This window comes from Chrysochloris asiatica, unplaced genomic scaffold (assembly GCF_000296735.1).
Source record: "Chrysochloris asiatica unplaced genomic scaffold, ChrAsi1.0 scaffold00027, whole genome shotgun sequence".
Taxonomy (NCBI): domain Eukaryota; kingdom Metazoa; phylum Chordata; class Mammalia; order Afrosoricida; family Chrysochloridae; genus Chrysochloris; species Chrysochloris asiatica.
Window position 1 is genome coordinate 15,665,755 of NW_006408545.1, and position 18,206 is coordinate 15,683,960.

At 41.0% G+C, this 18,206-nt stretch overlaps 1 protein-coding gene across 2 annotated transcripts in view; it reads left to right on the plus strand.

The window, feature by feature from the left end:
• The window catches only part of TRAF3IP2 (TRAF3 interacting protein 2), a 47,724-nt gene that overhangs the window by 13,044 nt on the left and 16,474 nt on the right, over positions 1-18,206 (plus strand). For both annotated transcript variants that reach the window (XM_006839924.1, XM_006839925.1), the window contains exons 2-4: positions 5,663-5,855; positions 9,555-9,730; positions 12,281-12,369. In XM_006839924.1, coding sequence (XP_006839987.1) covers positions 5,663-5,855; positions 9,555-9,730; positions 12,281-12,369 — 458 coding nt within the window. The remainder of the gene's footprint in view (positions 1-5,662; positions 5,856-9,554; positions 9,731-12,280; positions 12,370-18,206) is intronic.

Below are 18,206 nucleotides of genomic sequence, written 5' to 3' on the forward strand. Positions count from 1 at the left end.
CCCTGTAACTTCACAAAGGGGAAGGAGGAGAACCACCATCAGCATAAGCCTGAATCCTATGCGGCAGAAAGTCAGATATGCCTTCACCTTCCAAACGTATTACCAAGTCTACCACCACCTCCGCGGCACTCTCTACTCTTCTACTGGGTTTGAGAATTCACTGCATTGGCTACAGAGAATTCAGACAACACTCACAATTATGGGGTATACTGGGGAAGTAACAGATTACAGTCCAGGGTCAGAAATGCCCAGGAAACAATTCTATCAGGACAGCTGCCTCTCAGTTGTACCCAGGGGCATACCCAGGGCCTGTGGCCCCTTGGCCTCTGCCTGGCTGGGGCAAGTGTTACACAGGTCTCCGAAAGAGCTCTGCTGACTAGTGCTCACAGGCACCCCATTCTGCCAGGAAGCCTCCTGGCCAAAGACACTCAGCTTTCTTGCTCCATTTGGTTCTGCTGCCTTTCTTGCTGTAGCTTCTCTGACTCTGCTTCTCACCATCAATCATTGTGTCTGGAGGTTCAGGGCAAAGGGTCCAAATCACATGCTCCACTCCTGGGTCTTCTTTCTTGAGGCTAGTAAAACCTCCCTTTCTGCCTCTAAGATGACTGATTTTAAGCCTAGAAAGATGGCAAAATTGACCATCCCCACATTAGAGTTCCACAGTGACAATCGCAATGGGTTCAAGTTTAGTAGCAATTGGGAGGATGGCTCAGGACCAGCCGATGTATGGTTCCGTTGTACATCGGGTTGCTATAGGTCAGAACCAACTGGACAGCCCCTAACAACAGCAACACCTTATTTGCATGATCTTACCCCACAAAGGTGCCATGTACCGTATTTATGTTATTAACAAGCTATTTAGTTCCGTTGATGGGCTGCATGCACCTTACATTTGCATAGTCCCACCTGTCATTGGAGTCCTGATGTGGCATTGTAGGTGAATGTGCTGGACTGCAAAGTTGGTTTGAACCGCAAGGTCAGTGGTTCAAGCTCACCAGCTCCTCCTCAGAAACTCTATACAGGGTCGCTATGGGTTGGAATCAACTCCACAGCACTTAACCAACAGTAACACCCAGTCATTGGTGTCTTGGTGTAGCATTATAGGATTAGCACTGGACTGCTAGTTGGTGATTCAAACTCACCAACTGCTTCTCAGAAACCCTATACTGGATCAAAATGAGTCAGAACCGCCTTGATGGCACTTAATGACAATAACAACCACCCAGTCATTTGGTGGGTGTTATAAAGACTATGGCTGGAAGGATCATACTAAGTTTCTAGCAATGCTGAGGGTCAGGGTCACTGGGTATGGTGAGCTAGTGAGAGTGTACAAGGAGGTCAGGGGACCAAGACTATTCCATGAAGTAGTCGTTGAACTGAAAAAAATACTTTATCTTAGTAAGTATAGTATGCCTGCCTTGAACATTGTATGCTTTTAAAGAATTTTGAGTGTGTATGTGAGAGAGAGAGATCAAATAGACAACAGCAACTAAAAAAGTTAGGTGAGAATCTTGGGCAATGAGTTTAAGTCAATGGTAGTTGGACATGTTACGTTTGCACAACTTGAAGAATGTAGTCAGTATCTGAGATGAACATGTAGAAACTGTTGAAATGGTGTAAGACTGTGTATATCTTTATCAAATTTTTTTTTTTTTTAAGTGGCAGGGAGGCCTGATCATGCAATCCTGCAGGGTAGATTTGAAGTATAGTGAGAAATCTCCGGAGCATTGTATCTAGAGATTTGTAAGAGTTATGTTTACACACAGATCATGTAAAAACAGAGCTGGCCTCTGCCTGGTGACCTAACGGCAGCAGTAGTGACCTGTTCTGTTGCCCTGGAATTCCCATGAGCAATCTGGACCCCCTGGAGCTCTGCCTAAGATTGTAAAAGAAAAATCTGTTTGTTATATTTTGTCATAGTGCCTGTTTCCCAAGGTGCCTAGGAACTGTACTCCGTCATCAGCCAGGTGTTGGAACTTTCTCTTCCTCTTCCTTATACCCATAATGCCCATCCTGACCAGGCCTAAGTAAGAGCAGGGCAAGGTCCTGAGCCAGCGCCAGAAGAAACCTGGGTTGGAGGGGGGCCTGTGACTTTTATTAGGGGAAGATGACAGGAAAGACCTGGCAGGTGCTAGAGGTTAAAGTAGACATCAGATTAAACCCAGGGATTGTGACCAGCCTTGACAGACGGGATGGGCACATTTGCAAGACCACCCAGGGAAGGGTCCTGAGTCTCAACAATGGGTATGTGGAGGCTCCACATTGGTAAACATGAACATAATTGTCTTCTGTTTTGTACCTGAGGCCATCATTCACTCTCCTTCTTCCCCTGGAAACTTCACTGGCTCCTGATTGTTCACCAAACAAGAATACAGTTCTTAACCAGTATATTCACTCTTCCCATTCTGGTTCCAACCTACGTTACTTGTTGCTTGCTTGCTAGTTTCACTACATTCCTATAGTATTCTATTTACAGGGCAGGCAAACGTGATTACTATTTTTATAATCAGAAAAAAAAAATTAAGACCAATATTTTTTGGGGAAAAAAAGATAAAAAAACTTTGATGATGTCTCTTTTTTTGCCCTAACTATCCAAGCTGCCTGGATCCTGTACTTCTTACCTGGGCAGAGGTGGAATGGCTTGAATCACCAGGAAGCACTCATAGTTCACTTTGGAGAAGGAGTGGTTACTTTCTTGGCTCTTTCAATCCCCTTGTAAACTGAGCCCACCCTGAAGAGCAACCCCCACCCTCATCTCTCAGATTTCCCAGCAAGGTAGCTCCTTCAGGCATAGGTAGCTACCTCTAGGTCTCCCCCTCTCACTCTTACTGGATTCCCCTGGATCCCCTGCATATTCTTCACCTTCAGTTCCCGTCTCACCTGGCCAGGCAGGCGGTCCTTCACTTTAGAACCTGTTGCTTCTGGGTCCAGCAGTCCTGGTGTGGTGCTGTAGGATAAGCACTGGACTGCTAACCGCCGGCGGTACAAACCTACCAGCAGTTCTTGGGAACCCTATACAGGATCGCTATGAGTCAGAACCGATTTGATAGTACTTAACAACAGGCTCCTGGGCCTGGCTGTGACCAAGTATATCCCAGATTACACATTCTCTAAGTAATCCCTGCCGCCTTCTAATAACCTGGCCTCACATTTACATAGACTTTAGCAGGAGAGAACCAAGAAAGTTGGTGGGTATTATAAGTAGTTCATTGGAATTAGGTGTTCTAGGCAAATAAAGAGACCCCATCTTCACAGATATAAATATTATAGACTCCTTGAAGAGGTCCTAGGACCATCAACAGAGAAGAGCGGAGAGCGGGACCCTACCCAGAGAAGCAGCGATGCCTGAGATGGAGGCAGAGATGATGACGTGGAGAGATGGAGCAGCTGGGGACTTTAGATCTAAAGAGGGAGAGGGACTGTGTGCTGAAGACTCGGGAGGTGTGGGGGGCAGGCTTGCAGGGTATACACTTTGGTTGGTTGATGATGCATGGAAGGGATTGTAACCATGGCAATGAGACAATATACGATAAAATGAATGTAAAATTAATGTTCTCCCATGTAAACTATCACATAATTCACAATAAAACATTAAAAAAAAATATTATAGACTCCTTATAAAGTCCTAAACAGGAGTAAAAACCAGACAAAATAAACATAGATCACCTGGATGAGAGATATCAATAGGGTGCCATGATTAATTTCCAAAGTTCTACCTCCATGTGGTGATCTTAAATAGGGCACAGAGAACAAAAGCATCTCCTCTCACAAGCACAACTGAGGGCAGCAATGTGTCACCTATGCACACTGGGCCTATGGAAGCCGGGAGGGGACTGTTGCAGAGAGGAAAGCTTACAGTGTTTCTCTGAGGCAATGAGAGTATGAGGTCACAACCAATAAGGGGTATGCCAAGGAAAGCTTGTTTAGGGAGTCTCTGTTTTTCTTGTGCTGGCTCGGAGAAGTGGTCCAAAAGCCACTTTCACATGTATTCTGTTTCTAATTCTGCCAGCATGACCTGCAGAGGTGTATGTAGTCAAGACAAATTGGCATCTGAACACTTAAACCTGGGCACAAGATGGAATTAAGCTCTGCCTGGCTGGAGTTGTTCACAGGCAAAAATCTTTCAGATTTTTTGCTCTAAAGCATAGTCGGCTTACTGCAAGAGGCATATGCCACATGTTAATTTATTTAACTTCTTCCTGGAAGGGAGTGGCTTTAAAAAGTTCATTGTTGTTGTTAAGTAACGTGGAGTCAGTTCCAACTCATAGTGACCCTGCATAGGGTTTCCGAGGCTGTAAATCTTTACGGGAGCAGAACGCCTCATCTTTCTCCCACAGAACAGCTGGTAGTTTTGAACTGCCAACCTTGAGATTAGCAGCCCAATTTGTAACCACTATGCTACCAGAGCTCCTTAAAAAATTCATGGAAGAATAGAATTAAAAGATAATGGAACTTTCCATGAACTTTTTTGGCATCCCCTGATACATGTGATTGTGTGTGTGTGTTGTTCACTTGGGGGAGGAAATGAGAAATTGAATTTATTTGTAGCTCATCAGTGTCTTGAGTTTTAGAAACTTGGATAATTAGGGTAGAAAAGGTGGTTTCAGAGTCTTTTTGCTTAGACTATCCTAAGTATCCTACTGAAATAGGGGATGGTGAGAATTATACGTTGAGCTTTTCAGTTAGAATACAAACTCAAAATTTCATGTGTTCTTATTTAAGAAAAAAAAAAAAGTGAATCAATTTAATGAAAACTGCCAAGTGAATGTAGTCCCTGGGTGATGCAAACAAGTAGTGTTCTCAGATGCTAACTGAAATGTTAGTGGCTAGACTCTATCCAGAGGTGCCTCGGAAGAAACACCTGACAAGCTTCTGAAAAAGTCAGCCATTGAAAACCCTGTGGAGTAGTTCTGCTCTGACCCGCTTGGGTAGTCATGAGTCAGAGCCAACGAGGCAGCAACTGGAATTGGATAATCAAGTAATTAGTAGTACAGATTGTTGTTGTTGTTGTGAAGTGCAGTCAATTCTGACCCATAGCAACCCTGGATAGGGTTTCAAAGGAGCAGCTGGTGAGCTTGAACCGCCGACCTTGCAGTTCAAATGGATTTGCAGTCTGGCGCATTAACCCACAGCGCCACACCAGGACTCCAGTAATACAGACTAGTTCCTTGATTTTCCAGTGAAATTATGAGTTTGTGTCCTAACTGAAAAGCTCTAAGTATAATTTCTCACAGTACCCTATTTTAATAAAATACTTAGGATAATCTAAGCAGGAAAACTCTCATACCACCATTCCTACCCTAATTATCCAAGTTTCTGTAACTCAAGGCTACAAGAAATTATATAAAAACTCACTAGAAGTAGTCCTGGTGTGGCGCTGTAGGATGAGCACTGGACTGCAAGGTCAGTTTGAACCAAATGGTTGGCAGTTCAAACTCACCAACCGCTCCTCAGAAACCCTGTACAGCGTTGTTATGAGTCAGAACCAAGTTACCAGCACTGAACAACAACAACAACAACATTACAGAAGTATAGCAAACATCATGGAGATCTGGAATCTTCAATTGATATCAAGACAAAAATTTGCATTGAACTTACCTCCTCTTCACACAAAACCAGCTAAGGGTGATCTTCTCTGTTTTCTTTGTTATCATACCTGCAGATGGCCACAACTACCCTCGAACAGCCTACCAGCAAGTGGTCCAGCCAGCTCTACCTGGACAGCCCCTAGCTAGAGGAAGCATGAGAGGCCTTCACCCTGTGCAGAAGGTCATCTTGAATTACCCCAGTCCTTGGGACCAAGAAGAGAGGCCAGCACAAAGAGACTACTCCTCCCCGGGTCCCCCAAGATATCAGTAAGTATGGCCAAGTCAACTTTCAGATATTTTCAGATACTTTAACATGGAAAAGAACTATATTAGTACAACTAATATATATCAGAACTCTATGTAGGGTTGCTTTCCAAGCTAGTGGAACAAGTTGCACAGTGGACCTCCTAATGTAGAGTTTTCAGGTCAGGAGGAAATGGAGGCTGGTTAACAAGAATCTCTAGCAAGATCTTTAAAGCCACTAGTGACTAGGCAAAATTCTCATGAAGGGAGGACTCTTAAGATGCTTTCACGTTACACCTCCTTCTTTGACTTTCAGATTGCTTGACCTTTTAGCCCATGAAATTGATTTTTATTTTTACCAGGAGGAGTTCTTTATATCCCTAGTTTCTGTCGCTGTTTATACTCATTTCTTACTTAAGTTTTTTATAATTCAGTGACTTCCCAAAGAAAATATAATGTAACCTGTTCTTTTCTTTTGTAATAAAAACAAACATGTTAAACACCATTGAGTCACCCTGCAGGCTGTCTTCTTCCAGGAAAGCAGTCCTCTTGACTCTTCATGACTTCAATTTTCTAACTCTTTAGTATCTTTCTCCTATTGTTTTCTTTTATTCATCTTCAGATTTTTCTTTTCTTCATAGTTTATGGATCTAAAGTATACAGGAAAAATTTATGTAAAAGGGTCTTCCTAATTTATGACATACTGGAAGGAAAATATAGGTTTTCTTTATGAAAGTTCATTTTATGCTATTTCATGTTTACAAAAGGCCTACATTAGTACTTGTTTTAGCTAACCAAAAGAGATCAGACAAGGATTTTGGCTTTTATGAAAAAAGCTGAAATGTGAAACTAGTGTTTTCCCACTCGAATTAAAGCTATGTTGTAGCTATGGCGATCTTTTAGAAATACAGAAATTAATAATTAGTAAACAAATTTGCTGAAGAACAAAAGTTCACTTTATTAACATTTGTAGGTAAAGTACACACCTCCTTTTCCCTCTACTCAAAAGAACACAAGTATCCTTAAAATACAGACCTTTTAATTCTTAAAAAACAAAATTTGTATGTCCTTTAAAATGGAATTAAATGAAATGGTTAAATACTCTTCTAGAGAAAGTATTTAAAATCCCAAGAAAGCAAACAAAATTTAAGCATCTTTATGAAATTAATTTAATATTGAGTTTTGGTAGCACTAGTAATTTCTTATAATATAAACTTTTATTTTAAAATAATTTTAGATTTATAGAAGAGTTGCAAAGATAATATAGATTAATTGATTTTGTGACATCAGTTTAGTCCTACTAGGTTTTCCTTGGATTTATGTCATCATTTTAGAAAAATGAAAAAATAAGTTTGGGTGGTGAAAGATAATTCTCCTCTTACTGATTATTTGAAAGTGCAGAAAGTTTAGTTTATTATTAATACCTATAATGTTTTTATATGGAAGTTTTAAAATAACATAGTCTTACCATTTCTTTATTAAATGAGGAGTCATCTTTTATAATAACTAAGAAACTTTGGATCTAAAGGGATTTAATGTGAAAAGGAACTGGAACTGGACCCCCTGTAGGGTAAAGCATATTTTTCAGGATTCCCTCCTCAGTATTAATAATCATGTAAAATAAAACAACCTCCTAAACGATTCACATTAAACAGTGAAATATAGTTAAGATTCTATATCATTTTGTTGTAAATCTTACTATGTAAGGAGTTTAAAACTTATAATTATTCTTTGAGAAAAGTAAGAAAGCATGAGCAACAATCTATAAAACATGGGCATCTATGCATAGATTTTGCAGTTAAAATATATTTTAAAATTTATAATATGAAACAATCTCAATCACACATTCACTACAGATATAGGTTTAGTCCCTCTATTAGTTAGGACTGGGAGCTCTGGTAGCGTAGTGGTTACGAATCGGGCCGCCAACCTTAAGGGCAGCGGTTCCTTAAGGTCAGCGGTTCGAAATGACCAGCTGCTCTGCGGGAGAAAGATGAGGCTTTCTACTCCCGTAAAGATTTACACCCTTGGAAACCCTGTACAGGGTCGCTATGGGTCGGAACCGACTCTACGGCACTTAACAACAACAACAACATTAGTTAGGACTGAGTTATAGAAAACAAGAACCACTATAGCTGTTTTAAGCAGAAAGGAATATAAGATACGGAATTGGCTGCTTACAAAGTTGGTGGTTGGAGGGACAAGCTTTGGGCTGAACTTCTAGGGATGATCCCACAGGGATATGGGACAACCAAAGAAGAAGCCTCCTCTGCCCATCAGAAAGGGGGAGGACCAGAAAGCCACCTCTGACACTCTTGGCCCCAGGCTACAATGCTATAGGGCAATCCAGAAACATGAATCTGCCACTACTACACCTCCTAGGTCCAGAGCCTTTGTGAACCTGCTAGATTGGTACTAGCAAACAATGAATGTCCTGTGCCCTGACCTTAACACTCACAAAGCTGGTAACAGGACACTGGGATGCTTCCTGAGGAAAACTCAGCACCTCATGACTTTGCTTACCAAAGGAAACCACACAAGAGGCAGAAGCATGACCTCCACCTCCTTTCTGCCTTCCAAATCTCACACAAGTGCATCTGATTGGCCATCTCAGCAGCAGGTTCCTGAGATCCTGACAACTAAAATAATAATAAAGATGCTATGTAACAAAGTGTCTTGAAATACATGAATGAATGTTTTCATTCATATATTAATAGCATAATTTTTAATTTCATGGCCTTTTTACCGTTTGATATAAAAATGAGGTTTTCTTCTCCTGCAAATATCTAAAATGCCTCAGGAACCAATACAGGGTCACCTATGAGTTGGAACTGACTCAATGGCACTTAACAACAACAACTATTGTCTGGGGTTCTGGTGTGGTGCTGTAGGCCACAAGACTGGCCATTCAAACCCACCAGCAGCTCCTTGGAAGCCCTGTACAAGGTCGCTGTGAGTCAGAACTGACTCGGTGACACTTAACAACAACAACAAACTGGAGTTCTGGTGTGGTGCTGTAAGATAAGCATTGGATACAGTTGCAAGGTTGGCGGTTTGAACCCACCACCAGTCCTTGGAAACTCTATGTAGCGTCACTGTGAGTTGGAAACAACTCTACAGCACTTAACAATAACAATAAGTACTGTAGTCTATCAAGCATACAGTAGCATTATGAGTTTGAAATATTGTGAGAATGACCCATAGCAACTCTGTATGGAGTTTCCAAGGAGCAGCTGGTGAGCTTGAGCCACCGACATTGTAGTTCACATGACTTTGCAGTCTGATGCATTAGCCCACAGTGCCACACCAGCATTCCAGACTACATTATAGTGTAAGCACTGGGAAACCAAAAACTTCATGTGACTTACTGTAAAATTCACTCTACTGTGTTGATCTGGAAGCAAACCATCAGTATCTCCAAGGTGTGCCTATACACTGCATTGTTCTGTATAAGACTTATTTTCCCAATTAGACAGTCCTTGAATAGAGACATTAAATCCTGTTCCTCTCTTTTGAACCCTAGCACAGCCTCTTGTATATTGGCAGCCAGCTCAACTGCTCCCTGACTGAAACTCCATGGAACTCCACTTGTCCCTTCTTTCTCAGATACAAAGTGGAAACCAAGACGATAGTTTACTTTTAAGCTTTCTCAAAAGGATTTCTGTCCTTCAAGGTTTGTTTTTGTGAAAAATGAAAATTGACTGTAAACGTCTTTCTTTCCAGGGACCAGCTGTATAACCAAACACCTAATAGAGCTGGAGTTCTGGAGTCCTTGGATTGTCCTGCAGATTTGAGACCACAGGGTCCCCAGGCTCCATCCCCAGCTGCTATCCCCAGACCCCCTAGCCATCCTCCAGCTAGAGGAACTCTGAAAACAAGCAATTTGCCAGAAGAATTGAGTGAGTTGTATGCAGTGTTGTTTTCTCCTTCTGCTTGTCAGGTCTTACAATTTGAGTTTATCTGAGTATTATTCATCCATAATTTCAGATATTTCTCATATAGAGAGTGAAATAAAATTTACTTTCTAACTTTTGGTTTTTACTAAAAATGTCATCAGCCTTCTGTATAAATGTGTTTAGTGATTCTGAAACTACCAGTAATACATTGTGCTTACTTACCACTAGACTTTCTTAGACACACACTCCAACAACAAACAATCCCATCATTTTTTCCCTCTCTAAACAATGCTCGAGTAGCCTTGTCCCTGGATAAACTGATTGTGGTATCAGCCAGGAACCTAGAGTCTCACCATAAATTAGTAGCAGCCACCAAAAACGAGGTCATTTCCTCATCTTGTTTGGAAAAAAATGGTCTTACATTCTCCATACTGCTTCACAACCAAATGTAAACCAAGCCTTTTCTTAAAAGAAACATCCAACTAAGTGTCAGGTGATGATTCTTTTTCCACATTTTGCAGCCAGAACTAGAAATGTTGAAAAATCACTCAAATGTTCTCATTTTAAGGTCAGTCAGGACACTAAGTTCCAGAAACCTTAAGAAAGCAGCCACTACTTGTGAAGTTGTTATATTCTGCTGTACTTGCTAGAGAAGCTCAGAGAATTCTATTAAGCCTTTTCTAAGAGGCTGGATCTGTATGCCTCTTGAGATGAAGCCCTTAGCTGTTGGGAGATCTGTGTGCTAGTCATCTATAATTCTGAAAGACTTCTATGATAATGATCTATTGTTGCTCTTTGTTCAATTTTTTCCCCCCTGAAAATCATTTTTAAATGCTATAGGTTTTAATAAGGAGCCCTGGTATACTAGGTTACATGTTTGACTGCTAACCACAAAGTCAGCAGTTCAAATCCACCAGCTACTCTGCAGGAGAAAGATGAGCCTTTCTGCTCCCATAAAGATTTACAGCCTTGGAAACCCTATATGGGTTTGCTATGAGTTGGAATTGACTCGATGGCACACCACCATCACCACTATCGTATGTTTCAGTTGTGAGCACTTCTCTAGAACTGAACATGCATGGGATAGAATCCTGTTATCAGTTTGTAGAGCATATGTATTTTGCTATAATCCATAAAAGCCATCCTAAAATTACTTATATAGGAGTTGGCTGAATATTAGATGTTGTTGTGTGGCAGCAAATTGGTTCCTACTCATGGCAACCCTGTATAGGATTTCCAAGAGCAGTTGGTGGGTTTGAACAGCTCACCTTGCAGTTAGCAGTCCAGTGCTTATCCTACAGTGAATACCGTCAAATACCTGGCTGTTTAAATGGGTCGCTATGAGCTCTGGTAGCGTAGTGGTTACGAATTGGGCTGTGAACCACAAGGTCAGCAGTTCGAAACTACCAGCGGTTCCGCGGGAGAAAGATGAGGCGTTCTGCTCCCGTAAAGATTTACAGCCTCGGAAACCCTGTACAGGGTCACTATGAGTCGGAGCCGACTCCACGGTACTTAACAACAACAACAACATGATCACTATTACGTACTCACTCCTATTTGAGATCCTGAGCAGAGCTGAAGAGTTATATATTCTTATTTTCTTTCCAAGCCTCCTTACTTCTTCACCCTCTGCCCCAGGGCTTCCTTAGATTTGACCAATCTATTCTCAACTAAAACCTAACACACACAGATGATTCATCTTTCATTTCAAATTGCTAGCTAGATACTATCCTAAGATTTTAGCAAAAAAAAATCCAAAACATTGATTCTCAGTCATATGGACTTATCTGCTCCTTCCTGTGTGCTGCTCTAAGCTGACTTAGGTCTGAGTGAGGAAGTTCAGCAATGTTGGACTGGCCAAAAGTGGAGCTCACCCTTATGTTACTGAAGTTCTAACATTGCAAGCTGCACTTTAGATGACTCCAACTTCCTGTCTTTCCCAACAAGAGAGTGGATGGGAGGAATGAAGGGGAGGGGAAGCACCTTCTCCCTCTCTGCTCACTTGCTCCAGTCAAGCAAAAGTTCTAGTACAGCAGAGAGTATCACCAGATGAAAAGAGGATGCTGCTGGGTGGCCCAGAGGTCTCCCTTAGCTCTGGGTTTCTTTGGCAGGCTGTAAGAGTATTCCTTGGGCATGGCGCCAAGTGTCTCTAGGAAACCAGATGGTGGCCTGATCTTAAGGACCCACAAGTTCTGGGTGGTGGATTTTTGTTAAAGCATCATGTGGTTTTCAGATCTCTCCAGCTTGTGTCCCTGTCTGCCATTGCTCCCATATGTCTCGTTATTCCCATTACCCGGAGCAGTCTGCATTCCTCTCGACAGACCCTCTACCTCTTTGGATTTAAGGGGCTCTCCTTTGAGGACAGCAATCCAATCGCATGTTTTCCACTACTGCAGCCATAAGTTCTTCCACTACACCACCTCCCCCCACCTTGTTCCCAGGTTTCCTTCTATTATTCTTGAAGAACAAAAGACATTGTACGCATTTCAGAAGTGTTGTTTAGAATGGAATAATTTGACTACTTTCTACTAAATGTGAAAATCTCTCTTTTAGGGAAAGTCTTTATTACATATTCTATGGACACAGCCATGGAGGTGGTGAAATTTGTGAACTTTCTGTTGGTCAATGGCTTTCAAACTGCAGTAAGTATTTTACCCAAAGAGAAAACTGAACAGAACAATGACAACAGACAAACAAAAGGGGCGGGGGAGAGTCATATGATTGTGAAGAAAATGGTTATGGATTTAGGTAATTATTTTCTAAAATTTAAACTATGTAAAGTCCTGGACATTTTTTTCCCCATCTGCTTTTTGAGGAGGCCCTGAGTGCCTCTGAGCAGCAAGAACAGTGTCAATACAGACCACACACACACACACACACACACACACACACACGTAATGGGTCCTGGTCTGAAGGAACCTCCTGTTCTGGCTGCCACTTTGCACCTTTGCCCTTTTCACCAATCCTGACTGTCTGAGATAAAAGAAGCTGCTGGCTTTACATAGCAGCCATACTTCTGGACAGGGAATACATGACCAGCATCTCGGCTGGTCTAGTCTGTTTCCAAGGTGGATTTAACTCAGTTCTATTGACTCGCTGATCTTAGGCCAATAAATCTCAGAAAGCAGACTCCTCCTGTCCCCCTGCAATCTCTTGAAACAGCACAGCCTTAGAACCATGTGACTATCCTTACAATAACAAAATACCACAGGAGGCTGTTCTAAGGGACTGGTTTTTCTCAAACACTGAGGTTACTTCTTTCCTTCCCAGAAGTCTTCTCTGGGTAATTAGTGATGGCAAATTCTAGAGAGTGGTGTAACACTAGAGGAAATATCTATGGATAGGAATGCTGAAGGATAACGATGGGACACTTAGTAACTAAATCAAAAGTTATGAAGCATTGTTTAACAGGAGTTTTTCTATGAAGGTTTCTTTATCCTATAGTACAATTCTTTTTCTAACCAGGAGTGTGTGAAAGTTAAAACAACAACAATGTATAGAAGCTAACTTCAGCACCTGGCCACCAGCACATAGCCTTTCTCTTACATAACAGCCTTTTCCAAGGACTGGTCCCTCCAAATATGTTCGTAGTATGAGAGACAAAGTGTGGCCATCCTGGAGTCCAAGGAGCACTCTGGCTGTATTTCTTCCAACACAGATTAGTTTGTCCTTTTGGAAGTCCATGGTACTTTTAACATTCTCTTTTAACACCATAACTCAAATGCATCCGTTCTTCTATAGTCTTCCGTATTCACTGTCCAACCTTCACATGCATATGAGGTTATTGAAAATACCGTGGCTTGGTCTGGTGCATCTTAGTTCTCAAACTGACATCTTTGCTGTTCAACACTTTAAAGAGGTCTTGTGTAGCAGATTTGCCTAATGCAGTATGTCATTTGATTTCTTGACTGCTGCTTCCGTGACTGTTGATGGTTAAGCAAAATGAAGTGAGCAAAATGAAGTCTTTGACAACTTCAATCTGTTCTCCATTTATATGGATGTTGTTTATTGGTCCGATGATGAGGATTTTTGTGTTTTTTACATTGAGATGCAACCCATACTGAAGACTGTGGTCTTTGGTCTTCATCAGCAAGTATTTTGAGTTGCATCATCTGCACATTGCAGTTTGTTAATAAATCTTCTTCCAATCCTGATGCCATGCTTTTTTCTTCACATAATCCAGATTCTCAGATTATTTGCTTAGCATACAGGTTGAATAACTATGGTAAAAGAATACAATCCTGGTGCACACTTTTCCTAATTATAAACCATTTGGTGTTCTTTTGTTCTGTCCAAACAACTGCCTTGTTGTGGTCTCTGATGTACAGGTTCCTCAAGAACACACTTAAGTGTTCCAGAATACTCACTCTCTGCAATGTTGTCCATAGCTTGTCATCATCCACACAATCGAGAGCTTTTGCATAGTCAATAAAACACAGGTCAACATCTTTCTGGTATCCTCTTCCTTAGCCTAGATCCATCTGACATCAGCAATGCTATCTCTCATTCCATATCCTCTTTGAAATATGGCTTGAACCTCTGGAAGTTCTCTTGTCTGTATGGTTGCAGCTGTTTTTGAATTATTTTTAGCAAAATTATTTGTGCAATAAATTTTAATGATATTGTTTGTTGATTTCCACATTCCATGGGGTCGCCTCTCTTTGGAATGGGCTCAAATATGGATCTTGTCCAGTCAGTTGGACAGGTAATTGTCTTCCAAATTTATTGGTATAGATGAGTGAGTACCCCCAGTGCACCATCAGTTTGTTGAAAGATTTCAATCTGTATTCCATCAACTCCCAGAGCCAATGCCTTCAGTGTACCTTGGATTCCTTCCTTCAGGATCATGGGCTCTTGATCATATGCTACCTCTTGAAATGGTTGAACATCGACCATTTCTTTTTGGTACAGTGACTCTGTGTATTCCTTCCATTACTTTTTATTCTTTCTGCATCATTCAATATTTTGCCCTTAGAATCCTTCAATATTTCAAATGAAGGCTTGAATTTTTTCTTCAGTTCCCTTAGCTTGAGAAATGCTGAGAGTGTTCCTCCCTTTTGGTTTTCTAACTCCAGGTCTTTGCACATTTTATTGTAATATTTGACTTTGTCTTCTCAAACTACACTCTGAAATTTTCTATTCAGCTCTTTCACTTCCTCATTTCTTCCATTTGCTTTAGCATCTCTACACTGGAGAGCAAGTTTCAGTCTATTCTGACATCCATTTTGTTCTTTCCTTCTTTCTTGTCTTATTAATGACCATTTGCCTTCTTCCTATATGATGTTCTTGATGTCATCCCACAACTCTTCTGGTTTTTAGTCTTTAGTGTCTAATGCATCAAATCTGTTCTTCAGATGATCGCTAAATTCAGGTGGGATATGTTCAAGGTCATATTTTTGCTTTCGTGGACTTGTTTTGATTTTCTTCATCTTCACCATGAACTTGCATATGAGTAATTGATGGTCTGTTCCACAGTCTGTCCTGCCCTGGTTTGGCTGATGATCTGGAGTTTTTCCACTGTCTCTTTCCACAGATGTAGTCAATTTGATTTCTGTGTATTCCATCTGGTGAGGTCCATGTGTATAGTCATATTGTTTAAAAAACTCATTGGTCTTGAAAAATTCTCTCATACAATCTTCAGCTTCGTTTCTGTCACCAAGACCATATTTTCTAGCTACTGATCCTTCCTCTCTGTTTCCAACTGTTGCATTCAAATCACTAGTAATTATCAATATATCTTGATTGAATACTCGATCAATTTCAGACTGAAGTGGTGTATGTCCTGGGGCAAGCAAAAGAGGAGAGTTAGTAAAATTCTTCCATTTCATCATCACTGGCTTTAGTGGTTGATGTGTAAATTTGAATAATAGTGATATTAACTAGTCTTCCTTGCAGGTGTATGTCTGAAAGACAACGTTGTACTTTAAGATAGATCTTGAAATGTTCTTTTTGATGATTAATGCAATGCCATTCCTCTTCAATATTGTCATTCCTGGTGTAGTAAACCATGTGGTTTACAGATTTAAAATGGCCAATACCAGTCCATTTCTACTCAATAATGCCTAGGATATTGTTGGCTATGAATTCCATTTCATTTTGATGAGTAGAAACTGGATTCTTAAGCGCTAATGAGCATCCATCTAAAGTGCAACTATTGATCACTCCATTTATGAAGAAAGAAGGATAATCAAAATTGAATATGTTTGGAATCATCTATTCTAGTGGGCTAATGGAACAAGTGAGCATCAATCTTCATGACTCTGAGACCAGAAGAACCAGCTACCTACTACCAACTGCTTTGATAGGGATCATATTAGATGGTCCTGGATAGAGTGAAATAAAATGTGAAACAAAATGAAAATTTTTTAAAAGATCAGACTTGAAGGCTATAAAGAGACTGAAGGAACCTGAGACTATGGCCCTTGGCTACTCTTCTGATCTAGAACAAAACTCACCTCATGTCCCAATTTTCAGCCAAGTGGTAGCTAGATATACAGGAGGGACAAGAACACTAGAAAGGTCTGCTCACCATGGAATGGCCAACCATTCAAGATCAAAAGGGCACCGTTTACCTAAGGACAAAGTTCAGAGGGTTTGAAGGAGGGTGGAGTGAAAATAAGAACCACAGGGAGGAAGTTGGATACCCGTTGTTACATGGAGGGGATTGTGGTCACTGAGATGAAACAGTGTATGATTTGTTGAATGTGAAATGATGATCTGCTCTATAAACCTTCACTCAATTTACAATAAAAAGTTTCCCCCAAAAATCATATGCTAAGGTATAAGGCCAACATGTCAGAAAAGACCTACATTTTTTTTTTATCATTTCCAAATAAGCATATTGATATCCCTAGAGAGAGCCAAGGTCTTCATGACCACCCCCATCAGGAGCTGCTTAGGTAGATTTTTTTTTTTGTCCTTGCCCTTCATCACTCTGAAGCCTTATAGGAGAGCCACAGAACCCCAGTCTGGATAGCTAAGTTAGTCTACTCATGTAGGATTGTCTTAGTGAAATGATAAAAATCAACGGGTAATCTACAGAAAGTTTAATAAAGGGAGTGTTTACAAAGCTGCGAAGAGGTCTTTGGGAACCCATAGGGATTAGTGCTGTATGTCCTGGGGCAAGCAAAAGAGGAGAGTGGTTACTGGGACCTGAAGCGGAGTTGTTGTTGTTATGTGCCATGGAGTCGGTTCTGACTCATAGTGACCCTGTATAGGGTTTCCGAGGCTGTAAATCTTTACGGGAGCAGAAAGCCTCATCTTTCTCCCACAGAACAACTGGTAGTTTCGAACTGCTGACCCTGAGGTTCGCAGCCCTATTTGTAACCACTATGCTACCAGAGCTCCTTCCTGAAGTGGAGAGCTGTATGGAAAAGCTGACTTGACAGGAGCGGTGCTCATTAGTAGCGACTTGAGGCTCCGAATAAATGGAAGAAGATATCAAGCAAAATGGGTCTCCCAGGATGTCCAACTCAGTTGTTGTTGGGTGTGATGGAGTTGATTCTCACTCACAGTGATCCCATGTGATGGAGTAGAACGACCCCATCAGGTTTCCTTTGCTGTAACCCTTATGGAAGCAGATCACCAGGTCTTTCTTCTGCAGAGATACTGGATGGACTCAAACCGCCAAGCTTTTAGTGAACAGTCAAGCACTTACAGTATGCTCTCAGGGCTCACTGTCCAACTCAGCAGAAAGAATAATTTAGGCACTGGAATTGAAACCATTTATGGAGTACTTATTTCATGCCTGGCATTCATTTTAATATGCCTTTTCATTTCAAATATGTTTATTTCTTCACATTTTTTATTTATCAGGACTGAGTGAAATAAAAATATAGCTAAGTCCCATCATCATCATCATCATCATCATCATCATCATCATCATCATCATGGAAATGGCTCTAAGAGAATACTGGTGTTGGCAGAATTAGAAAGCGATGTGCAAGAGATTGAAACAAGACCTTTACCTCATGCCCTATACAAAGATCAACTCATCATGGATTACAGACCTAAATGTGAATCCCAGAATTATAAAGGTCATCAATGAAAAAATAGGGACAAATTCGAGGGCTCTAATACTGAGCACAAGGAGCTCTGGTAGCGTAGTGATTACGAATCGGGCTGCGAACCTTAAGGTCAGCGGTTCGAAACTACCAGCCACTCCTCGGGAGAAAGATGAGGCTTTCTACTCCCGTAAAGATTTATACTCTTGGAAACCCTGTACAGGGTTGCTATGGGTCGGAACTGACTCAATGGCACTTAACAACAACAACAATACTGAGCACACACTACCAAACATTGTGAAAATTGTACAAACAAAAAATGATAAAATTGATGACTGGGACATTCTAAAAATTAATACTTATGTGCATCAAAAGACTTCACCAAAAGAGTAAAAATGGAGCCCACAGAATGGGAAAACATCTTTTGCAATGACACATCAGACAAGGGACTCATTTCTAAAATATATAGGAAACTA